The 25,816-nt window shown below is 50.1% G+C and overlaps 1 protein-coding gene across 1 annotated transcript in view; it reads left to right on the top strand.

Moving 5' to 3' along the window:
• The window catches only part of Abtb3 (ankyrin repeat and BTB domain containing 3), a 197,753-nt gene extending 180,299 nt beyond the window's left edge, over positions 1-17,454 (top strand). The window contains exons 11-17 of the mRNA XM_048356479.1: positions 1,063-1,241; positions 6,321-6,426; positions 8,014-8,116; positions 10,152-10,233; positions 12,186-12,254; positions 12,864-12,977; positions 15,327-17,454. Coding sequence (XP_048212436.1) covers positions 1,063-1,241; positions 6,321-6,426; positions 8,014-8,116; positions 10,152-10,233; positions 12,186-12,254; positions 12,864-12,977; positions 15,327-15,536 — 863 coding nt within the window. The 3' untranslated portion in view covers positions 15,537-17,454. The remainder of the gene's footprint in view (positions 1-1,062; positions 1,242-6,320; positions 6,427-8,013; positions 8,117-10,151; positions 10,234-12,185; positions 12,255-12,863; positions 12,978-15,326) is intronic.
• The last annotated feature ends 8,362 nt before the right edge of the window (positions 17,455-25,816 follow it).

Here is a 25,816-nt window from a genome sequence, read left to right as displayed (position 1 = left end):
GGCTGGGAATCTTTATGTTTAACAATCATCCCAGGTGTCCCCAGAGCTGAAGGAGGAATGGCAGCTGACAGCCCCGACAGCCCCCACAGCATAGAGGCTGGACAACTGTCAGGATGAGGACCCACCCCTTCCTCAGTAGCTCCTTCTCCACACAAGCGTCAGCAGCCAGAGCCACTCATAAATGCCAGGGAGGGTCACTCTTCCTTGAGTGAACCAGACCAGAGCCATCTGTGCCATGTCTAAGGATTGAGACTAGTCTAAGCTATAGCCTGGAAATGGGTCTGTGAACTAGGAAGGCAGGCAGGGGCTGAGGAGAGGGCTCCGTGGTGATTGTTCAGTGTTGGGGATGTATATGCCATTACAGCGGAGAGCCTGTTTCGTAGGATTGGTCTAGCTGCTAGGAACAGGGTGAGATGTGGTGCTTTCCTTCATCTCTGCCTTACCACGAGGCGGATAAGCAGGTTCCAGCAATCCGCTGCTGGAAGCCGCATTAAAAAGGAACACCTGATGAGGTACTCAGGTGGGAGTATTTCATACGGGAGACCAGCAGCAGCGTCTTCCTATTCAGGTGCCGCTGTCCACCCGAGCATTGCTGGAGATGGTAAAGGTGGGTTTCGTCAGCTGTCAGCAATCACCTGGACATGGACATGTCAGCTGATCCCTTCCCTGAGCTTCTCCCCAGAAAGTAGAGAGGGTGGAGATTGTAAATGCACAGGAATAGAATAGACCTAAGCCGTGTGCTTAACAATTCCAGTAGTTCACACAGTGATTCTGTATCGGAAAATTCTGTAATGTCGTACCATATAATAATAATAATGATGCCAACAGAAAAACAGACACTCATAGTTCAGAGAATTGAGCTATGACCTGCAATTCCTACCTCTGCAAATCTTGGCTCTATTTATCAGTCCTTTGAGCTCATAGTTTAGCTAAAGTCTGCCGGGGAGCGGGGGAGGGGAATAACCAACTTCCAGATTAAAAACATGCTTCCTCTCCTGGTTGTTTCCTGCCCTCCCCTCTTCCATCCCCCCTTCCACCTTCCCTGGTCCTCTTCCCTTCCAGGTGTCCCGTGGACTCTGCACACGTGGCTCGAGTCTCTGCGGATCGCCTTCCAGCAGCACCGCAGGCCGCTCATCCAGTGCCTGCTCAAGGAGTTCAAGACCATCCAAGAGGAGGAGTACACAGAGGAACTCATCACCCAAGGCCTGCCCCTCATGTTTGAGATCCTGAAAGCAAGCAAGGTACGAGTGGGCTGAAGCGATTGTGACTGTTAGAACGGGAGGTTCTCGCATCCGAATGGTCTCTGAGTCTGACGCTGCCCTTCGAGTGGAAGGGCTGTTGTCATATCAGTCATGAGTGGTCAATGCACCCCAGCTGCCTTCAGCTACTGACGCAAAAATCCTTTGTGGTGCAAGTGTTCAGCAGATGAGATAGATTCTAACTCAAAAGGGATTTGCTCTAAAGCTGGGGCTGATACCAACAGGTGCACCCCAATACCTTGGGAGGCAGTGTCTACCCTAGGGAACAGTGTCTCCTGGGAAGGGTCTATGAGGTATATGATTCAGAAGGAGAAAGGGGTGAGTAGGCTCTTGGGGGCTCACAGGGCTAAAAGGACCCTGGCTGACAATGGTGCAGGAAGAGGGAAGGGATGAGGGTCCCTGGATAAACAGGCCTCAAATCTCTGCTATGGATGCTGAAAAGCCAGGCCCTAGACAGAAGCCTTTGTGGGTTAGAGAGAGTTGGAGGACTCTAGCTCTGACTGCTGAGTGTTGGCCCTGCTCACCACCCCATTACCAGAAACAAGGACATGCAATACCCTCTTATCCCTTCCCAAGTACCAGCCCAACCCTTGAAGTAATCTTAAAAATCTTTCTGGGGATGGATGCTGATGGCTCACGCCTGTCATCCTAGCTACTCAGGAAGCTGAGATCTGAGCAACGTGGTTCAAAGCCAGCCCAGACAGGAAAGTCTATGAGAGTCTTACCTCCAGTTAACCACCAGAAAACCAGAAGTGGCGCTGTGGCTCAGAGTGGCAGAGCACTGGCCTTCAGCAAAAAAAAAGCTCAGGGACAGCACCAAAGCCCTGAGTTCAAGACCCGTGACTGACAACAAAGAAAAATAAATCTCTCTGGGATCCTGGAAATACCTGAAGATGATGCATTCCCCGTTGGGGGATCCCTAAAATCCCACTGTTTGTGCTGATGGGGACATGGAGCGAGGCTAGGCTGTCTTGTTGCTGTTGCCCCCTGCTGGCCATCAGTGTCAATAGCCAAATAGTGACCAGGAGAATACCAGGGAGGACCAGGCTGCCTGTCAGGCTCCAAGGACCTGGTGCCATGGACCTTATCACATACCTAAGGACCCCCAGCCAGGCTGAGGGTCAATGCAGCACAGTGGTTAAGTGCCTAGAATCTGGAGCCAATGTACAGGGGTTCAAATCCTGGTGCTGCCGTTTACTTACCTTATGTCTCCACCTCCATTTCCTATGAGAGCGGAAATATGGGCATGTACAGTCTGTATATGTGGAGATAGGGCCATACATATTTACGCCTCAATGGAGAGTACCCTGATGACATTTGAATGGTCTCCAACGCCAACCAAACACTTGCCAAATGTCTGCCCGTGCTGAGGAGGACCAGAACAAATGAAAGCGAAGCCTTTAACAGCAGCAGCTCCTGCAGATCCCATGCGGAGAACAGGCCGCCTCTCCTGAGAACTCTGCTCTCTCAGTCATTCTCTCCGCAGACCATTCAGTTCCCCAGCTCACACCTGAAACTCCGTGTCTCCCAAACTCATTCAACCTCGCAGACCTTTTATAACACCCCCTCTCAAGAGACACTTTGTCTATTTGACTACATAACCAGGCACTAATCCATGCACGTTACATACACTCATTTGCTCCTCACACACCACTTCTGAAGGAAATCCCATTTCTTTGCACCGCGCCCCCACCCCCATTTAACAGATAGGGAAACCGAGGCACAGAGAGGGTGAATCATCTACCCCCAAAGACATACATAGCTGGTATGACATCCATAGCCATGTTCGAACTCCAGTGCCAGCTCTCTTTACTTCTTTGCCAAACACCACCCCCCCTTCTGAGAATGGGCTTTGTGAAACTTGTAAAGTCATAAGAAAATCTGTCCTATGAGGCAGCATACATAGGCTTCCCTCCTGAGCTGGCTTATGGCTTCCCGCTGTGGGTATAGAAGGGGTTCAGAGCTGCCCATGCCCACGGCAGGAGAGGCCCCCCCAGTGAGGACACTGAAACATGGCTTTCAGAGCCTCTCAGAACGCTTGGCCTCCAGTACAAAGCCCATCTCATTAGGTGCTCTCATTAGCGTCCAGCCACAACCCGGTGTCCTCAGACCCATTTCAAGCTGCATTTGTGCCAGTGTCCAGGCCACCAACAAACACCAGACACGGGAGCAGGTGCATCAGCCCTAAGATAATGAGCTTCAGTGACTCCATTAAAAGTGAAGCCTGCTGGGAGCATTTCAAAGCCGAACACCTCCTTCCCCTATGATTTAAAAATAAATGAATAAAAGGCTTTCACCCGAAATCACCTAAGAAACCATCTGAGGAAAGGCCTCACTGGGTCTGTGTTCCTTCGGTTGTTTGGGCTTGTCTGTTCTTCTCTTTAGGCTATAGTTGGAGTTTCAGAACTTTCTGAGGCATCATGGGTACTTAGAAAACCAAGCCTTTGGTTTAAGTAAACTCTAAAGTATGACAGACAAGTTCCCAGATCATGACCACTGGGCCTAGAAACACAGCATACCTAGTCCCTGAGCCCCGGTCAGCCACCCAAGGGCTACCACTCCCCTGGCTCCTGATAACAGGCTTCATTTTGCATCTAGCCCTGGTTTGACTCAAGCAGCTCTTTACATAGGAAATATTTCTCTGAACCGGACCCCACAAATGTAAGATCGACAGGCCAGACCATTTAAACTGCCTTCCCCAGATTCAGACAAGGGATCGCACAAACCACCTTCTACATATGAACCATGCATACTACCACATGTAGACCATAGAGACTGCCACACAGGAACCACACCAACTGCCTTCCACACAGGGAACATACAGCCTGTCTTCCATGTGTGGACCATACAGACCACCAGATGTGGACCATACATAACCATCCACTACATATAGACCAGACAGACCACCTTCTCCATGTGGATTATACAGATTACCACCCTTGAGTCACACAGGCTGCTTTCCACACATGGACTACACATGGCCACACATAGACCAACACAGGCCACCTTCCATGTGTGCACCATACAGATCACCTTCACACATGGACCACAGAGATCACCTGCCCCACGTGGACTACATAGGTCACCCTCCTCAGGTAGACCACACAGATCACCTTCCACACGTGGACCACCACACAGACCACCCTTCCACGTGTGTGCACACCCTACAGACCTCCTCTGTAAGTGGACTGTAGAAGGCACATTTTGCCTGTCATGTTGGCTGAGTGCCGCAGCTATTACCTAGAGGTTTCTTCTCTGCCAGGCTGCCACCCCCTGGCATATTGGGTAGAGAACAGGTTTGGAATATGGTATTCTTTTTCTATGCCCTTTGGCATTTCTGAGTCACTGATTTTCATCATCAGGAATGGAACATAGGCAGCAAAATAAAGCCCAGTGAACACATCTCCGCCATTGCTAGGAACGCCTCCCCCCCCCCCCCACACACACACCAAGCTGGTTTCTTCTCTCCAGCTCCTAAGGTCTCCTTTTATAAATAACATTGAACATCCTTAATTCTATTGGTGTCTTAGTCTGTTACCCAGGGCTGTAATGGAAGATCTAAGGTGGAGTTAGCTTATAAAGGAAAGAGGTTTACTTTATTTAGATCATGAGCTGGCCGCAAAGAAGTCCAAGGCTGTGGGACCCCCCTAAGGCCTCAGGATTATTCTTCATGGCCCAAAGTGGGAAAGCAAGTGAGCATGTGCAGAACAGAAGCACCACACTAGCCAGCCCATTCACTGACTGTGAGGCCTCCAACAAATGCCCCAGTCTCCTTATGTAATTATCTGTGGACAAAATGGCAACTACTAAGCAAACATAGAAGACATCCCCAACTTTTCACTGCTGTGAGAAAGGACCTGTACACTTTAAGGGCGGGAAGAAGGGAGGACTTATTGTGGCTGATGGTCACAGACAGGTCTTCATTGTTTCTGGGCGCGTCCTAAGTCAGCACCTCATGGCTACAGTATGTGATAGAGCAAACTAGCTCAGCTCATAGCAGACGGGAAGCTGCCAGCCGTGATGATCTTTGAAGGCGAGCCATTCATAACCTTCTTTCTCCACAGGCTCTACCTACTTCCAAAGGCTTCTACCACCTCCCAAAACCATAAGTTGGGAACCAAGTGACCAACGCATGAGCCTGGGGAAGGGGGGAGCATTCAGATTCAAACTATGGCACCATTCTGCACAGTGCGGCCCTTAAACCATCCAGGAATGCACAGCATGAATGCAGAACCTTTGCAGATGCGATTCACTTGCAGAGGCAGTTTGCTCCAAGCCCCTCATTTGTCAGCCTCGGGGTAAACACCGGTGCAGGACAAGTGTGTGTTTATAGCAGTCTTTGCCCTCTTGCTTGCCTTCATTCATCAAACACTACTTGGACTCATAGACTCACTGCCACATAGATAATCCTCCTATTTTTCTAGCCTCTCCCTCCCCACTGCTTTCGCCTTTTGTGTCAGCCCCCTCTGCCCAATGAAAAGCCGTGGAAGCTGCGAGGAGCCAACCTTCTCCTGCGCACTGATGTTTAGAAGGGGATGCATAGAACCAGCTCTGAGTGAGAAGGGGGAATCAAGGTCCATCTGAACAGCTCCTTAGGTAGTGACGGGCAGCTAGAGTTTGCTCCTCACCCTTTATTTTTCTTGAGAAGTGACTGGACTAATTACTTCCGCATTCAGAAATACATGAGCCCTAGAATCTAAGTCAGAAGAAAGCTGAATCCAGCATTTGGCTCGTTAGGGGAGCACCGGGGACCAAAGGGATTTCCTGCTGTGTATTTCAAGACAATTAGCTGTTCTGCGTTTTGAGATTACTGATAAAAGTCAATTTGAGATGTGAAAAAGAAAGAAACAACAACTAATTTGTGAGCTACAACAATCTGCTTCCCGGTGATTAGTAAGCAGCCAGGGCTAGACCAGGTGACTCTCATTGCACATATCATTGTGAATCTAAGTATTCAGCAAAGCTGACCCACCACAAATAAGACACTACAAATGGGACACCACTTGGCTGTGACCTTCCACGGCCCACAGGAACTCAGCTCCACTTTTTCCTCCTCCGCAGAACGAGGTGATCAGCCAGCAGCTGTGCGTCATCTTCACGCACTGCTACGGGCCCTACCCCATCCCCAAGCTCACGGAGATCAAGCGGAAGCAGACCTCTCGCCTGGGTGAGTGGTTCTGGGTGACCTCCCACTGCTGGCCACGCAGGGACCAGGAGGAAGCAGTCACAGGGCAGAGAGGGGAGGGCTTTGGAGGGCCAATAAGAAATCTGTACGGGTGGTGATTAGAAGATCCCCCTTATTGGGTGATAAATGACTTTGGGGAATAAATCTGGGGGACTATAGACAGGAACACTAGCCAGAGCTCTACCACTGGATCAAGCAGGGTTTTTCCTCAAGTCACAGACTGTGGACACTGCCCAGGCCCCAGGCCCGTGAGTGACCCAGACAGAGGATACTGCTCAAAGGCCAGGCAGGGTGTAGTGGCTCCCACCCATCCACCAAGTGGTCCCTGAAACACCCTTCCTTCCTCCCTGGGGAGGGAGGAACTGGGGAGAGTGAGAGGCCAACTATGTCTTGCTAATGGAAATCCTTCTATAGGGACCTAGAAGAGAAAAACGACACACATACACACACACACACACACACACACACACACACACACACACTCATAAGAGCAAGCAGGCGCATACCTGATCCTTCTCGGACACTGCACCAAGCCAGCCACCTGTGACCATGAACTTGACCTCCGGTTCCTGAGAGCCCTAGGAGGCAAGTCCTGTGGCCTATCTCCGGTTCCACCAGCAGTATGGCACAGGGGAAAAGTGTGATTCCTCTGCCTGAGCAAGGATTGTGACAGAGAATGGAGAACTGGGTGTGGGCACAAAGCATGCATCTGGAACGGTGTCGCCCTACATGAGCAGGTGTGGTGGGGCATTAGTTAGACAGAAGGATGGGTGCTGACATCTGGGAATAATCAGAAAGGCCAGCTCTGGCAGAGAGTGCCCAGAGGAGGTCCTTGCTGGGTAGAGACCAGGAACTGCAATGGGGAAGGGCTGGCAGATACCCCAAGCTACTCCCTTGCAAGCTCAGGGTCCACAAAGCTAAAATGAAAGGTGACCCGGAAGAGCCTCGCCTTTGTTCAGGCAGCCCACGGTATCTGAATGCCCAGATTCCAATGCTGGCCTGGAGAGGTCACTCCAACCTCTGTGCCTCAGTTTCCTCCACTGCACAGCGAGGATATTGTGGTCCCTGCTGGTCCTTGCCCTAAGTTGAAACTCTGTAAGTGCTTGGTGGTTCCATTATCTTTGTCGCTGTAAGAGATGAGGTGGAGAGGGGACAGGCTCCTCTTGTCGCTGACGCTAGGAAAGAAGGACTTAGGTTTCCTATCACTGAGCATACACAGGGTAGAGAGACAGCTCTTCTAAACCAGGTCTGTGGACAGGAGGCAGGACATTGGCGAGCAGGAGGGAGGGTATGGTGGGCAGTGTTCGCCTTTCATGCAGGATGTAAAAGTCCTTTTAACACAGCCTGACCTAGGTGCCCATAGAGAAGCTACGGTATTTAGCAGGTGGGTGTGGTCGCCGGTGGGTGTGGTCTCCATTGCACCCTGTCCTGTTTGCTTCTCTACTAGCCCAAGAATCACTCTTGGCCTCAGTTTTTCTCGCTGCCCTCCCTTGTGTCTTCCACAAGAAGGGATCCAAATATCACCCTGCTTTCCACTAAAGCCAGCCCTTTTCCCCTTCCCTCTTCTAGATCCGCATTTTCTTAACAATAAAGAAATGTCCGACGTCACGTTCCTGGTGGAAGGAAGACCGTTTTATGCTCACAAAGTGCTGTTGTTTACGGCCTCTCCACGGTAAGTGCCGCGCTTTGCCGTGCCTGTTGCTATGCCTTGCTCTTTGAAGTTCGATGTTGGTGCTGTCTGCACTCAACTGGCAGAACAGCTTATCAAAATCAAGGGGTACCAAGGTACCCCTTCCTGCAACCTGGAATGAGGCACACCCTCCTTTTTCTGAGCAAATAAAGCCCCATGCCGAGGGCTTTGTGAACAGAACAAGGATTTTATGTGCCCTCGTGCATTGAACCAACCTGAGACGCCTTACGTGGTAGCCTTGAGAGGCCTGCTCTCTGAGTGTTAGAGAATAGATTTTGCCATAAGATGCTAAAATACATAAACCCTGAGCTTCTTCTCCCTAACTGTGGACTAAGCAGTACCATGTGGAAATAGAAACGCCTTACCCTCCCTACTAGCTCTGCTGAGCTCCTGCAAAGACCTGGCGGTTGACAAGAGACCTGTCAGTTCTGTCCGAGTGTCAAGTCCACGGTGGTGAACCAGAAGGGCAGAGGATGCTGGTCTGAGGAGGAAGCGTGTGGCCTTGGAGAGGAAGGGAGGATGCAGGGACAGGACACAGGGATGCAGACACAAAAGCCTTCCCAAGATGGCTCAAAGAATCTGTATCCAGCATCCTGACGTCCCAGACCTAACATCTCTGGTACTTCCAAAACCAAATACAAACCCAAGACGTCTGCTTTGCCATCACAGGAAAGCATTCCTGGATGGTTCTTGATTGGTGTGTGGTAGAGAAATTGGGTCAATAGAGTGCCAAAGCTGTGTGCTAGCCTGTGAGTCCAGCTACCTGGGAGATAAGAGATCAGGATTGTAGTTCAGTGCTAGCTCAGGCAAAAGGTAGAACCAATGAGGCAGACAACAGATGAGCTCATATCTGTCATCTCAGCTCATAAGAGCCATATAGTAGGAGGGGCACAGCCTGAGGCCAACCCAGGAAAAAAGTATGAAATTCTATGTTTTACTAAAATCAGAAAGGTTCAAGATAGAGAGAGCTGCCTAGCAAGCAGGAAGCCCTGAGTTCAGGACCTTGTATGGTAAATTAATAATGGCATAGCAGTATCTAGTATCTATTTCTTAGTTTGGGTAAAGATACCATGGCAGAGTAAGATGTCAGCTTTGGGGAGTGCTGGGGGAGGGGGAAACTGGGTCTTCCATGCTCCCTTCTGTGGATTTATTACTGCTTCAAAATGAAAGGTTTAAAGCAAAAGACCCAGTCGAGGTGCTGGTGACTCACACCTTTAATCCTAACTATTCAGGAGGCTGAGATCTGAGGGTCACAGTTCAAACAAAAGCCAGCCAGCACACTGGAAGTTATATCCAATCAACCAGCAAAAAAACTGCAAGTGGAGCTGTGGCTCAGTAGTAGAGTCCCAGCCTTGATCAACAAAGCTGAGGGACAGTGTCCAGGCCCTGAGTTCAAACTCTGGTACTGGCACTGAAAAATAAAATAAAAATTAAAAAATAACACAAAATGCACAGCTTGGCTTCCTCCCCCAAGGTTCTGACAAGGCACCTACCTCGGGAACCTGACAGCTTAGTGGATGAGCAGAAAATTACATTGAAAAGGCAGGACTTGGGATGGGAATGTGGCTTCATGGTAGAGTGTAGTCTTAGCCTGCATGAGGCCCAGAGTTTGACTCCTCAGGACCAAATAATAAAAAATAAATTAAACTAAAAGATAAATTGGAATCATATATACATATATTTGAACTTTTAAAGCGAAGGGCAAGACAAGGCTCCCAGGCACATTGGGGAAACCCTCAGGTAGGCAGTTTATTACATGCCCACTGTGTGACTCCGTCAGACCCGGGCGGACAGGCTGGAGCAGCCAGACACGGGAACCACCGGGAGATCCTGGCCTCACCCAGCCAAGCCAGGCCGGCAGGGCCGAGCTCAGGCAAGAAGAGGGCAGCACGGGGATGGTGCTGAGCGGTGGATGGGTTTTAGAGGGCGGCCATTGTCAGCCAGTCTCCGGGTTGAGAAAGGATGTGACAGTGCGAACAGGAAGAGAGTGAATCTGCTCCCTTGGTGTCTCGCTCAGGTTCAAAGCTCTCCTCTCCAGCAAGCCCACCAACGACAGCACCTGCATAGAGATCGGTTACGTGAAGTACCCCATCTTTCAGGTGAGCCCTCGGGTGACTGGCAACACTGTGCTGGCGGAGTGCAGGGAACATGTGACCACCTCCAAGCCTCAGCCGTGGGGGCGGGGGGGCCCACCTGAGGAACCCCCACAAAGACCCACCAGCCCTCTAGCACACGGGGCTCCTGCTCAGTGTGCCCCTCCATTCCAGCCCCCAGCCCCACAGCAGATTACAGCATTCTCTAGGTGGAGTAAGACCGTCCTGTGCTGACGGGGTTCAGACCAGGGAAACTGAGGGTGGGAAAACTGAGGAGGAAGTGGGCCAGGCATCAGTGGCTCACGCCTGCAATCCCTAACTACTCAGGAGGTTGAGCTCTGAGGAGCATGATTCGAAATCAGCCCAGGCAAGCCAGCCTGGGAGACTGTTCTCTCCAGTTCACCACCAAGGGGCCAGAAGTGAAGCTGTGCCTGACATGGCAGGGCTCCAGGCTCGAAAGAGTTAAAGGACAGCACTTACACCGCTGAGTGTGAAGCCAGGCCTGTTCTCTTCCCTTCCTCCCTCCACCTGGGCCCTCCCCAAAGTCCCCCAGCCCTGCAGAGAGAATCCTCAGGCCCATTAGTATGCGGAGCCTGAGCAGGAAACCACACGTCTTGCCCCAGTGCTCTCCAGAGGGCCCTTGGACCATTAAAGCCTGGGATAATTGTGGAGGTGGAGGTTGCTTTAATAAGGACTTGGCTCAGAGAAGGCCCTGGGTGGATGTTTGTCAAGCAGACTGGTGAAGGAGACCGGTGCAGGAAAGGAATCCCCAGATCAACGATTGCTTTGGACTGTGGCTACGTTAGCCACAAGTCTCCAGAATGGGAAAGAGGGCAGATTTACAAGTCCTTGGGGACTGAGCCATGTGCCCGCCCCTTCCTGTAAAAGGAGAAAAGCCTCATTTGTGGCTTGGACCAAAGCAGGAAAGGACCCACAGGGAGGCTCCGAGGGGGACCTGTTTATACCATTTCCACACTGCCAGACAGGTTTGAGTCAATGGAGCTGTGCTGGGGTTCCTCCCAACACCACCAGCCACCCACCCCCAGGCTGTTCAACATCCCAAGATTGCTGGGGCTACACCTGGCCTCTTCCAGGGTGTGAGTGCCCGCCATTCAGACCCCTGCTCTGGGCTGTTAGCAGCTGCCAAGACAAACAACTCCATCACAAGGCCCTTGGGCCTAATAAGGGATCAGTTCACCCCTTGTGTGGCAGCAACTGCAAGTGGCCATGAGCCTCAAGATTGCCCCCTGCTGACAAGCAGCCTCCCAGGCCATGGCTTGACCTTGAATAAATAAGATAGTGTGCTAGTGTGAATGGTAAGCCCAGGTTGGGGCTGGTATGGTTATTATGTTTGTTATTATTATTATTATTATTATTATTATTGGTTTGGCCTTTCTAACAAGCACGTGTTGGGATGGGAGGTATCATTGATTTGTGCGTATCTGTGTGTGTCCTAATCCTGGGGCTTGAACTCAGGGCCTGGGTGCTGTTTGCTTTTTTTTTGCTCAACACTAGCTCTCTATTACTTGAGCCACAGCTCCACTTCTGGCTTTTTGGTGGTTAATTGGCGATAAGAGTCTCATGGATTTTCCTGCCTGGTCTGGCTTTGAACCAGGATCCTGAGATCTCAGCCATCTGCGTGGTTAGGATAACAGGCGTGAGCCACCAGCACCTGCCTGGAGTAAACTCATTTTACCACGGGTGCAGGCCACTGAGGCCATGCCACCCACGAGGCCTGGTGCAACCGGAGGCAGGAAGCTATCCCAGAGCCGGCATCCACCCATGGAGAAACCCATCGTGGGGTGGACATGGAGCTGGGGGGAAGGAAGGGGAGCTGGAAACCCCAGGCAAGGGTCCAGGCACTAACAGGAAATGGCCCCATACAGAAGTGGGTGAAGCTCTACAGTGGAGACAGTTGTGGGACAGACCGTGCTCACTGTGACCTCTCTTCCTGCTAGCTGGTCATGCAGTATCTCTACTACGGTGGCCCAGAGTCGCTTCTTATTAAAAACAATGAGATCATGGAGGTAAGGAGCTCACCACGGTATTGGCTGTCCCGGCTCCCATTGGATGAATGAGTGACAGCTCCATAAACTGCTGCATCAGCAGCTTTGTGGGGTGGGGGGGGACCCACTCTGGGTTGCCTTTGAGTGGAGATTTGGGGCTGGTGGTCCTCCTCCTTCCCTCCCTCCCTGATTCTCCCAAGTAGAAGACATTTCTCTGGAGGACTCAAGCATATCATCCTGGCTACTCGGTCGGTGGTTCAAAACCAGCCGTGGCAAGTTTGTGAGACCTCCGTCTTAATTAACAAAGCAGTAATTTACCCTTCGTGTCTCAGCTAGGCAGAAAGCACAAATAGGAGGATCACAGTCCAGATAAGCCCACACAAAAAGTGTCACCCTATGCAGAAAGTAGAAAGAGCTACGAGTGTGGCTCAAGGGGTAGAGCACCTGCCTAGCAAGTATTAAGACCCTGAGTCCAAACCCCAGTGAGTTCAGTTCCAGCACTTTGTTTCCTGACCCTCACTGCACACACTGCTCTGTGGAGAGGGAGTTTTCTCACCGCTACTCCTCCATGCCTGTTACCTCCCTGCCTTTGGTCTCCCAGCTTCTCACAGGTGCTTTGTTCGGTTTTAGCTCCTGTCCGCTGCCAAGTTTTTCCAGCTGGAGGCCCTGCAGCGACACTGCGAGATTATCTGTGCAAAGAGCATCAATACTGACAACTGTGTGGATATTTACAACCATGCCAAGGTGAGCCTGCCCCTGCCACGGCCCTACCACCCCCAAGGAGGGCCTCTCCATGTCTCCAGCCTGGGTGCATGCTTGAGCTTTCTTTGCCAGGTCTGCTGCCTGCTCAGATCCACAGTCCCACCCTCCAGAATACAGGCAGAGTAGGGACCCAGAAGCTCAAAGGCCTCTTAGACCTGCCATGCCCAGTGGAGCACTCCTCTGGCTCAGCCTGGCCTGGGAGGGGCATTTCACAGTAGAGAGTGGTCGGTGTCCCCAGCATTCCCCTGGGAGCCCAGACACCTGTGTTAGTTGCAATGCTCCGGTGACATTCCCCCCCACCCCCCAGCCCCATCTGTACATGCTGATTCTAGCCAGTTTGGTCACAAATGGGAGAAGGAAGAAGAGATACAAAATAGCGTTCCCAGGTGCCATTTCATTTTGTTTCATGAGCTAAACCCAGAGGGATTAGAGGTTGCTAGGAAGAAACCATGAAACAGTCAAGACCAGGAATTTGTTTTAAACAGATTTTCCTCTCTTTGCATAAACTGGTGCGGTGGTGTCCCCGAATCCTGTTCCCACAGCCCCTCAGGGCTGCCCGATGTGAGCAACGTGCTCATTGTGGAAAATCTGTTCGTATTTCTGACCTTAAGATGAACAGCATTCACAGTCAGGTGCTGGTGTCTCACACCTGTAATCTTAGCTACTCAAAAAGCTGAGGATACCAGTTCAAAGTCAGCCTGGGAGGGCTGGGAATCTGGCCTAGTGGTAGAGTGCTTGCCTCCCATACATGAAGCCTTGGGTTCAATACCCCAGCACCACATACACAGAAGAAGCCAGAAGTGGCGCTGTGGCTCAAGTGGTAGAGTGCTAGCCTTGAGCAAAAAGAAGCCAGGGACAGTGCTTAGGCCCTGAGTCCAAGCTCCAGGACTGGCAAACAAACAAACAAACAAACAAAGTCAGCCCGGGCAGGGAAGTCCATGAGACTCTTATCTACAATTAACCAGCAAAAAAGCCGGAAGCGAAGCTGTGGTTCACGTGATAGAATGCCAGCCTTGAGAGAAAAAGCTAAGGGATAATAATATCCAGGCCTTGAGATCAAGCCCTAGTACCAGCACCAAAAAATAAGAAAACAAAGAAGGATGAGCTGGTTTATCTGATTGAACCTCAGCCAATTCAGTAAGCTTAACTGTATCCCAGGATGAAAAGGACATATATTTGGGGAACCAGGGATGCCTAGCACTTATGGACCAGCCATTATTGATTAAGATGTATTCATCAGAACCTAATAGGAAATTAGCAGGCTGGGGGCAGGGAAGTGGTCCATGGCTCAGAAAATAGAGTGCTTGTCTAGCAAGTGGAAGGCTCTGAGTTCAAACCCCAGGAGTGCTGTCCAAAAAAAAAAAAAAAAAAAAAGGCTAAAGAGGGTGGGTTATTAGCAAGACTTGGTTCTACCCTTGGAAAAAGAATTACCATCTAGGGCAAGGATCAGGAAACCTATAAATGGCCAGAAAAATTATTTTCCACTTTGCAGGCCTTAAAATTGCTTTTAGACCTATTCATTCTCCCCCTGTAGTGCAGAAGCTGTAGTACATAATATGCCAACACCATGGTTATGCTCTAATAAAATTTTATTCACAAAAACAAATGGTAGGCCAAATTTGACCCAGAGGCCTGTAGAATTCCAGAGCTATTTGACTCAGGAATTATTCATGTGGAGATAGATGAGTAGCTGGCATGTAGTCGCCATCTAATATTGCCAAATACTATGAATGTAAGTATGATTATGCCCATTACTCTTCACTTAGACTAACTTGTACAGAGTGACACTTACCTACAAAGCATGTATCATGTGTACTAGAGGGGAGCCTCTGTCCACAGAACCGGAGATGGGCAGCTATGAGCCTCGGTTTCCCCACTTGGAGAATGGGGCCTTGAACTCTGTGACTCACAGAGCAGGGTTCCTGTGGAGGTTGTGGGGGGGGGGGTGCGGAAATGGAAGCATTGCTAAGATCCCCCCTCCCAAATCCAGGGTCCCATGCATGTATGTGTACTAGGGCCATTATAGGACACGCCCCCCCCCAATCTCGGCCTCTCAGAGGCCACACGGTTATGGTGCATTCATGTCCCCAAATGGTAGGCCCACCCCCACCCTCATTCTGCAGCTTGGGAAACTGAGGCTCAGAGATGCAAGCTGACTCACCCGCAGCCAAAGAGTGGAAGCATGAACGCCAGCCCTTTGATGGGGGAGCTTCAAAGCCAGACCTAAGTGATTGTGGGAGGGGAGACAGCCATGGTGGGGAGTCAGTATCCCCTGTGCTCCCCCACCCCCATCATTACCTCAGAAGCATCACCATCCTCCCCTCTCCGCAGTTCCTTGGAGTCACCGAGCTCTCCTCGTACTGTGAAGGTTACTTCCTCAAAAACATGATGGTCCTCATCGAGAACGAAGCGTTCAAACAGCTCCTCTACGACAAGAACGGAGAAGGGACGGGCCAGGATGTGCTCCAGGACTTGCAGAGGACGTTGGCCATCAGGATTCAGTCCATCCACCTGTCCTCCTCCAAAGGCTCCGTGGTATGAGACGCCCAGCCTGGCGGATGCTTCCTGGGAACGCCGTCCCATTCTCCTGCCACGTTGGCGTCACACCAGTGGCAATCCCTCCTTGGCATCTGTTTCGGGAGGTGGGCCGAGGAGCTGCCTCTACTGCCTCAGCATCTCTCGGATCAGCAAACTCGGCTCCCAGGGGCTCCTGCACAAGGTCAAGGACATTTTTGTCTGCAGAAACTGAGTCCAGCGCTTGAAGTCGACACTGGACAGTCAAACCAACTCCAATAGGAAGCATCTAGGTTCAGGGACATGCTCGGCTGAGGGGTCACCATCCAACCGGTGGACCGAGGCCCAAAAGTCCCCAGGTGACCATTGGAGAGACTGAGGACCCGGAAGAGAGTCCCAGGACCCATGACTGGTTTGGTGACTTCAATTGTGCAAGTGTCAGTCAGTCCTGGGAGTTAATTGGCCAGGCGCTTACCCATAAGGAGGAAATCCTTTGGCCAATTTTTAGGGGTGGGAACTTTTTAAAATATTCATAATAGAACAACAGCAACAAAAGACACAGGGCAGTCTTGTAGTCTAAAAGGTGTTTCTAAAAGCTTCATGGTTCATTTTCAACTGAATTGTGTTTAGAAATCTGTGGGGTTTTTTTGAGGTTATTTTGTGTTTGGTTGTTTTTTTAAACCATCAAGTCACGGGTCCATCTATGTAGTAGACATACATCCGACAAATTCCTGCTGATATTCAAGATGAAATAATCCTGCCTTAGCAATCACAGTTATACAAAAGAGGTGCACTGCCAATAATTATCTCTTATCCAATAGTTGAAAACAATTTGCATGCTCATTGGGGTGTGAAGAAAGCACCCTAAATAATCAAACACACATTTGCATGGGGCCGAACTTGGACGATTGTTAAGTTTGTGCTTCATTTTTTTTTTAATTTCTTTTGCCAAGATCCAAATGTTCCATCACTTCTTGGTAAAGGTGCATTTGGGAAAAACAAATGTATTCCTTTTCTTTTCCTAATTAGGAATGACTTTTGGATGCTTTTACAGAATGTGTGCATAGCGGATTCTGAGGGGGGGAGGGGAGGGGAGAGCACGTCAGAATTTCCTATTAATCCCAGAGTTTTCTCAGTATTCTCAGAAGATGTGAATAATTTGTTACTAGCCAGAGAAGATGATCGCGTTAGAATATTTTTAAAGCAAAATATGTATGATAGGAAGGAGACTTTGTGTATTCTGCGGTGTACAGCACAGGGTTATCTATAATGAAAGCTTTTATTGACAGGGCTCTCTTTGCTCTGCCATATATTATATATTATATATTATATATATAAGCAAAAGAGATTGGTGAAGTGCCACAATATTCCAAATAATTCCTGAGTTGGCAGCCTTTTTTTTTTTTCTGTTTTCCTTCCTGCCTTTTCACTTGAAACCTAGATACAGTCTGTGAAAAGCAGGAGAAAGACTTTTTACTCTGTGAGAAGACAAGGTTTGGTTGGTAACTCTTTATTTCCTAGCATGCCTTTGGGAAGTTGTACCAGACCCTATACCTTCCTAGCTCTCGCTGGGAGGACTGGTGTCAAGCCCTAGAGTCTGGAGTCTCCTCTGAGATGTGGATCCACGTGGCCTCTTCCACGTGGGCATCTGCACACCTCCCTCCCCCAGCCCACTGTCCAAGGAGGAAAGCTACCACTGCGGGAGGAGGCCGAGTTACAGACACATAGCATGTAGCCTGCCTGTCGCCAGCGTCTTCAGAGACTCTGTGTGGATTGGATGGCCTCCCCCTCCCCCACACTTGCCAACCTCAGCCGACTTCTCCGTGAATGTCTCCTGCTAGCTTGGGGCCTTCCAAGCATTTGATCTGTGTGTTGGCAACTCCCACCCAGGGCCTCTTACAGTTTGGTGTGCTTTCTCTGTCATTAAAAGAAATAATTTTCCCAAGTGTTGCAGTGTTGGTGTGATTTGCAGTGAAGATCTTAGGCCTGAACACACCCCTTCATTAAGAACCTGGAAGCTGCATGCTGGGGTCTCACCCCTGTCATCCTAGCTAATCAGGAGCCTGAGATCTGAGGATACTGGTCCAAAGCTAGCTGGGGTAAGAAAGCCTAGGAGACTCTTATCTCCAATGAACCAGCAAAAAGCTGGAATTGGAGGTGTGGCTCAGCTGGTAAAGCACCAGCCTTAAGCAAAAAAGCCAAGTGGGAGTAAAAGGCCCTGAGTTTAAGTTTCAATAGAGGTACAAAAATAAGAAGAAAAAGAGAGGAGGAAGGAAAAGAAAGAAAGGGAGGGAGAGAGGGAGGAAAGAAGGAAGGAAGGAAGGAAGGAAGGGTGGGTGGGTGTGGCCCTGGAGAATGAAGACACTAGACAGAAGACAGAGGCTCGTGTTGCTGGCAGTGGACAGGAATGACGAGGCTCTGGGGCCTGCACACCCCGCTGGGTGATGGACTGGGTTCCTCGCCATCGGATGCAGCCACCTGAGCCGCTGCAGTGATGCCTGTTAACCAGCTGTGGGGAAACCGCACCTGAAAGCGAAAAGGTGCCCCTTGAATGCATCCATGATGCTTTGGGGGAGTCGGTGGGAGATGAAGAAAGCCAGGTCATCTGAAATGGTGTGTCCCCACCAAGACCAGCATGGAGGCTACTGGATGGAGGCAGCATCCTGCTATGGGGTTCTGAAGGTCCAGGGAGGGGCAGTAGCTTCGGCTTGGCTGCCATTAGCACCGAGGTCAAACTGAGGCCCCAGTGGGTCTGTTTGGATTCCTTCCCTGACCTAGAACCCACCTAGGCCAAGGGAGGAATGAATGCCCCTAATCCTCAACACCTTACCAGAAGCAAGACAGTAAAGGCCTTTCTGCTTCGGGGAGGGGAGCAGGGGGGACGTCTGGACAAGCGATGGCTGGCAAAGAGCTGAGCTCACCCACCTCCCAGGACCAGCTCACACCCCTCCTAGCAGTCCTGGCTGATTTCTTCTAAAGAAGAAGCCCCCAAAACAACCTAGAGCCAGAGGCCAGCCCCCTGAGTGGGTCGCAGAGGACAGAGGGTCTATTTATTTCTGACTGTGTACCTCCCAGCATAGCCTTGGGGAAAGCCAGCCGTGTGACTCATGCTTCTTAGGAAAGCAAAGGGTGAGCTTTTATGTCCACCATTTATTTAGGTGATCGGACAGCTTTGTCAGCCAGGCCTCCATGGAGCTCCCCCAGAGCCCTCGACCTCCGGAGGCGCTCCTCTACCTCCCTCTTTCCATCTGCAGTGCCCCTCCCCCACAAGCAATGGGTTTGGGAATTCACCCAAAGGCGCCCCCTCTTGGCTTTGGAGCTCTCCCCTCCCCCGCCCCAAGATCATCCTCTTCACATACCTGAATAGCGGTTGTTCTCCTCAGAGGAGAATCCCACCCACCACGGGGAGCAGGTGGGGTGTGCCCACCTGAGCGGGCACCAGGAAGGACACACAGCCCCACGTGAGGCAGAGCTAAGTGGAAGTCGGGGGACCCCTGAAACCCGGGTATTCTGAGTTTGCTTCTCTGATTTGTGATTCTGCTTTTTTTTTGGATCCCACATTACATTGCTTTTTTGATGTAAAGCCCCAGGCAAAAAGTGTTCCTCCAGCTTAGGCCGGGGGGGGGGGGGGGGGGTGGGACAGCAGGGGCGGGTTGTCAAAACCCTTGTATCGGGCTGGGGATATAGCCTAGTGGCAAGAGTGCCTGCCTCGGATACACGAGGCCCTAGGTTCGATTCCCCAGCACCACATATACAGAAAACGGCCAGAAGCGGCGCTGTGGCTCAAGTGGCAGAGTGCTAGCCTTGAGCGGGAAGAAGCCAGGGACAGTGCTCAGGCCCTGAGTCCAAGGCCCAGGACTGGCCAAAAAAAAAAAAAAAAAAAGAGTGCCTGCCTCGGATACACGAGGCCCTAGGTTCGATTCCCCAGCACCACATATACAGAAAATGGCCAGAAGCAGCGCTGTGGCTCAAGTGGCAGAGTGCTAGCCTTGAGCGGGAAGAAGCCAGGGACAGTGCTCAGGCCCTGAGTCCAAGGCCCAGGACTGGCCAAAAAAAAAAAAAAAAAAAAAAACCCTTGTATCAAAGTAGACCCCCCTCTCCCCAGGCTATGTGGATAATAGGTCCTGGAGGAAATTCCACCGGCCCTGGGGCCTCTCTCTTCAGTTTGCCACTCATCTTCTCCACCCACCCACGCGGGTACTTGTCACTTTGAGTCACCCAGGAAGGACACACAAGTATTCGCCTCCCACCATGTCAAACTCCTCTTCTGACCACCACCCCCCCAACACACACACAGGCACCCCCAAGTCTGGCAGCCCTGTTCCCAGGTCCCTCTCCTCAAGCTTCTGAGTCCCCTCCCTCCCCCCACCTGGTTCTGCCCCTGACTGATTGTGAGACACTGGACAACGCATCTAATTTCTTCATTTGAATGCTTGCATTTAACGGGCTAATAGGGTTGTCAGAGGCATTAAAGGAGGTATTTTGTATGGGCCCTGCACTGTTAATAGCAGAAAGAAGGCATTGCCCAGCTTCTAAGACTGAACAATGGAAGGAGAAATTGACAATTCATACAAGAAAAGGAAGGTTAATGAGTTTGCCCTTTGTTTCTAGAACTTTCTACAATAGCAATTCCCATGATGGTTTGTGATTCTCCAGGCCTTTACTAACTCATCCCAAGGGATGTGGGGAAGACTTGCCTCAAAACCGAGTTCATTTGCAATTCTTGTGCCAAGCTCCGTGTGGAGCAAAATGTTTTAAAAGCAAAGAAAGTTTGCAGGGCACTGAGATCTGAGGATCTCAGTTTGAAGCCAACCAAGGCTGGAAAGTTCATAAGACTCATCCCCAATTAACCACCAAAGAAAAGAAAAGCCTCCACTGAATCTGGCTCAAATGGTACAGGACCAGCCTTAAGGGGGAAAAAAAAATAAAAGATCATGAACAGTACCCAGGCCCTGAGTTCAAGGACCAGCACCAGTAGGTAGGTAGAGAGGTAGGTAGGTAGGTAGGTAGGTAGGTAGGTAGATTAAATAGATAGCTAGGTAGGTAGATGATGGATAGATGGATGGATAATAAAATCTCTGAAAGTCACGTTCAACTGTTTTCCTTTCTATATAAACTCAGGAATGTTTGGCTCTCTTGACATAAGAGTCTCAAGGCATGTCCTTAAGTCTCAGGGTCCCAGAAGACCACATCGGGTCTCGTTCTACCACTCAGCTCTCAGTCTGGCTGTTTCCTGTTGAGTACAGGAAGGAGGAGGCCCACAGAATCTAACTGCAGTACCACGTGCAGTCAGCATGGAGCTCACACATCCTTTGCCGCCATGTAGACATCTACGCAACACCCCAAAACCTGTCCGGAAAGCTCTCCCCTCGATGAAATGTAATGTCACCTCCCTTCCTCCCAGCCGAGGCCTTGAATACAGCAACGCCTGCATTCTGAACAGGCCCTGGCAGAAACTAGTAGAATCCTATTTATTTCCTTCGCCTCTCCCCACCCCCCTTTTAAATATAACCCAGCAGATTTTGAACTTCCTGCTTGGGAGGAAAAAATAGAAGTCACAATTACACTGCACTTTAGCTCATGAGGTGGGCAGGGAGCTGGGGCTCTGGGAAGGGACACATCTCCGAGTTTAGCTCCCAATAAGAAAAGACAATCTGTCTGCGTGAATAGGCAATTAAAAGAGACGCCCTGCCGTGGATCCCTTCCCTCTCTGGCTGTTGCTTTGCGGAGCTGACCTTCTGAGGGAGCTCTAGATGAGCATGATGGCCCCTGAGAGGAGGTTGGTTGGTGTGACCTGCGATGGAGGGGCTCAGGGCAAGGCAGTAGCCTCACCCCGGGGGCCTGCTTCTGCCATCTACTGCTGGGTGACTTTGTTCAACCTCTTGTGTGTCCTGCATCTGTTTCCTCAGCTCTGAAATGAAGGGCCTTCTCCACCATGCCTGTGTTATTACTACCTTTAGATAGCAGGGTGTCATAGCTGTGCCATGTAGTATGATAAAAAAAAAAAAAATTCTGGTTTGTATTCGGGAATGCAAGGCCCTTCAGGAATAAACAGGCCTAGCCTGGTGCTGTGGCACAAACTTGTGATCACGGCTACTTGAGAGGTAGAGATGGAAGCGTCGAGGGTCAAGGCCAGTCCAGGGATGAAAGTTCATAACACTCCGTCTGACTCAGGGTCTGCGCTTGGTATCACACACTTGCCCTCCCTGCTACAGAGAAAGCACGCTGGCTGCGCACCATGGCACGTGCCTGGCATCTCCAGGTAAATAAAAGAGGATCATAGCCCTGGCCAGCCCCCGGCATCATGCTAGACCCTACCTTGAAAATCACCAACACAAAAGGGGTCAAGGGGGCTGGGAATATGGCCTAGTGGCAAAAGTGCTTGCCTCATATACATGGAAGCCCTGGGTTCGATTCCCCAGGACCACATACATAGTGGTGCTGTGGCTCAAGTGGCAGAGTGCTAGCCTGGAGCAAAAAGAAACCAGGGACAGTGCTCAGGCCCTGAGTTCAAGCTCCAGGACTGGCAAAAAAAAAAAAAAAAAAAAGGGAGGGAGCAGTCAGGGACTGACCTGAAGGGGTAGTGCACCTGCCTAGCAAGTGTGAGATCCTAAGTTTCATTCCTAGCACCACCAAGAAAAGCAAAAAAGCAAAGGAGACCTCTGTGTGCGAGGACAACTCAGAAAAGCCAGCTCCTGGCAAGAAACCAAACCAAACCTCAGAACAAGGCTTGAAGGCTGTTTTGCTGTGAAGAGTGCTTCTCACTAGATCACAGCCACACCACTGCCATCTCCTGTTCATGTTTCAGGTGGTTTTCTTTTCCTTTCGCTTTTTATTTGGAGACGATTACAGATTGGCAGGAAGCTGCAGGCAGTTCAGAGAGGTCCTGTGTCCCCTTCACCCAGCCTCACCCCAGCGGTGACGCCCAGGAAGTCCACGTTGGTACGATTGTGTTCAGTTCTGTGTGAACACCAGTACAGCCATTCTTTGGTCACCACAGTGACTTGCCACCTTCTAGTCACCCTCACACCCCAGAGACCCAATCCATGTCCCTGACATCCGCTCATCAGGTTGCCATTTCTATCATTGTATCCTTTCAAGACTTAAAACTAGGTGCCTGTGGCTCATGCCTATAACCCCAGCTTCTTAGAAGACTGAGATCTGAGGATCACATTTTGAAAGCAGCCTGGTCAGGAAACCAGCTCTGGGTCAGGGGAAGGGGCCCAGCCCTGATCCATCCATTGAGGCTGAGTTAGAAATGGTTATCTGAGTTAGAAATGGATCCTGTCCAATGATCCATTTGAGATCCAGCATTTCTAACACCGATGCTTGGAGGGCCAGATGTGAGAAAAGAAAAAGAGCATTGCCGTGGAAGTGGAGCTGTGGCTCAAGTGGTAGAGCACCAGCCTTGAGTGGAAACAGCTATGGGGCAGCACCTGGGCCCTGGGTTCAAGCCCTAGTGCCAGAAAACAAAAAATATTTTTATGCCACTGCCTGCTCTGCTGGGTACCCCTTCTGTGTGTATCTCTTCTGCAGCATCAGTAAAAGGGAAGATTTTAAGACAGATCCTCGAGAGGATCAAGAAGGAAAGGATCAAACACTCTGTCCTCGGGGCTGGGAATATGGCCCAGTAGTAGAGTGCTTGCCTCTTATGCACGAAGCCCTGGGTTCGATTCCTCAGCACCACATATACAGGAAAACCCAGAAGTGGTGCTGTGGCTCAAGTGGGAGAGTGCTAGCCTTGAACAAAAAGAAGCCAGGGACAGTGCTCAGGCTCTGAGTTCAAGGCCCAGGACTGGCAAAAACAAAAACCTCTGTCCTCTCTAAGTTCACGTGCAAATGCCTCGATCATGGCCAGGGCCGAGTGAAGGTTCTGGTTCAAAATGGCTGGCTGCTGTGTGGCCTTCAGGAAATGGGTAGGTGGAGAAGGAGAAGTGGCAGGATTTTACCCATCATCTTCCCATTCTTTCCCTGTGGAAATAGCGTACTTCCAGCACTTCAAAGGGCTCGTTCTCATGCATTAAAGATGGTGCCTGAGGAGGGAGGAGGGCTTGGAGGCTGCTCCCACTGAGCAGGTAATAAGTGCACACACTCAGTGCATACAGTCTGTTGTCCAAGAAATTCTTTGCACAGAGGAATGAGTCTCTGCCCCTAAAAGGTGAGGGTTTCTGCACACCAGTGGGTTTAGAGTAAGTCAGATGATCAATGGCCACATTATTGGAGTCCTGGGTTCTAGAAAGAGGGAGGAGATGGAGGGATCTGTGATCTGGAATGCTCTGCGCCAGAATGAAGCATTCTGTTTGGAACCTAAGAAAACAACTCTGACTGATTCAGGAAGGACTTGTCCAAAGATATGGCTGAAGTGACATTGTGGCTTAAAGTGGTAGCGTGCTTAAAAAAAAAAAGTCTGTTTCACTCTGAGCCCCAAAACTGTTCCAATGATGGTCTCTACAAAAAAAAAAAATGAGAATTTACCTCTATTTAGGTAGAAATACTGAAGGGTCAGAGCAAAACTTCCCAAGGATGCAATGAGAGATTGTGAACACCCCATCACCAGAAGCATCCAAAAAAATGCTGGTGAACCCTTTGACAGAGGTTCAAGCAATAAAGGGAGGGAAGGTAGGATTTCAAGGTCCATTCAACTAGGGGACATCGTTAGTATTCATTCTCTCCCTCTGATGTGAATCATCTATTTGGCCTCAGGAAGTGGATATCAATCCTGATAGATCTTATAGAGAATGTGTAATGGCCTCCCAGCCTTCATTTATTTTATTTATTTATTTATTTTTGCCGGGATTGCATTTTATTAAAGCCTGGACCCTATTCATCCTCATCACGTTAGCCAGGATTCATTATTCTCACTCAGCCGATGCAGAAGGGGGAGGATTGGGCCTCTAAATGCCCCCAGCTGGGAAGAGAAAGAGAAGCCAGGAGCAATTCAGGCACTGAAAAATGTGGCTTGCTTTTCTAAAGTCAAAAAGTGGATTTCTATCACTCAGTCAAGTTAGAGAAAAGACCACTGTAAGAATAATGAATTCCAGCCAGGGGAACTCGTACATGACAGTCACATCTGTCATATTTCTCTGTCTCTCTCTGTCTCTCTCTGTCTCTCTCTGTCTCTGTCTCTCTCTCTCTCTCTCTCTCTCTCTCTCTCTCTCTCTCTCTCTCTCTCTCTCTCTCTCTCTCTCTCTGTCTCAATGCTGGTTTGGGAGATTACACGACTCAGGTCCTGGTCGCTGTCTCTCAGCTTTTTTACTCAAGGCTGGCACTCTACCACTTGAGCCGCAGCTCTGCTTCTGGCTTTTTGCCAGGTGATTGGAGATGTGAGTGCTATAACGTTCACTGTCATGCTGGCCTTTAAATCTTGATCCTCAGTTCTCCATCTCCCAAGTAGCTAGGATCATAAGCATGAGCCACCCGTATGCAGCTGCGGCTTTCTCCTTCTCCTCTTCCTCCTCCTCCTCCTCACTGGAGGGTGCAGGATTGGTGAGCCCACCAACCCACTCTCCAGACCCTTCCTCCATCATTCTCCACTGCAGTACTGTGCGGGAGCTTTGGGCCTCTTCTCCCTCATCCTGCTATCTGGATGGCGCTTTCTTCAGCCTCACCTCTGACCTTTCCTCTGCTTACAATCTGTTTCCACAGGATTCTGCCCTTTGCTTCTTTTTGTTTGGTTTTGGTTTTGTTTACCAGTCCTGGGGCTTGAACTCAGGGCCTGAGCACTGTCCCTGGCTTCTTTTTTGCTCAAGGCTAGCACTCTGCCACTTGAGCCACAGCGCCACTTCCGGCTTTTTCCATATATGTGGTGCTGAGGAATGGAACCCAAGGCTTCATGTATACGAGGCGAGCACTCTACCACTAGGCCATATTCCTAGCCCTCTTTGCTTCTTTTTTTTAAAAAATATTGTTATTATAAACATGATGTACAAAGGGGTTATAGTTACATAAGTCAGGCAAAGAGTGCACTTTTTTTGGACAATGTCATCCTTTCCCTCACTCTCTCCTGGTTTTTCCCTCCCATCCCCACCCACAAGTTGTAGAGTTCATTTACCACATCATGTCTAGTGAGTCCCACTGCTGCATTTGTTCACCCTCTGTTCCTCCATTTCTGTGATTCCTTTGTGCTCACAAAGATAGATAAATGAACAAACAAGACAAAAAGAAAAAATAGCAAAAACAACCCAAAAAAAGGCTCATTTCCATTTCCTGGAGTTAATTTCGGTAACTATTTTGTGTGATCAGAGGCACATAGGCCTTGTGCTTTTGTGTTTCTCTCCTAAAAATATCCTCCTTTGGTGGGGTTGGGA

Source organism: Perognathus longimembris, chromosome 1 (assembly GCF_023159225.1).
Source record: "Perognathus longimembris pacificus isolate PPM17 chromosome 1, ASM2315922v1, whole genome shotgun sequence".
Taxonomy (NCBI): domain Eukaryota; kingdom Metazoa; phylum Chordata; class Mammalia; order Rodentia; family Heteromyidae; genus Perognathus; species Perognathus longimembris.
This window is presented reverse-complemented; position numbering and strand designations above follow the sequence as displayed.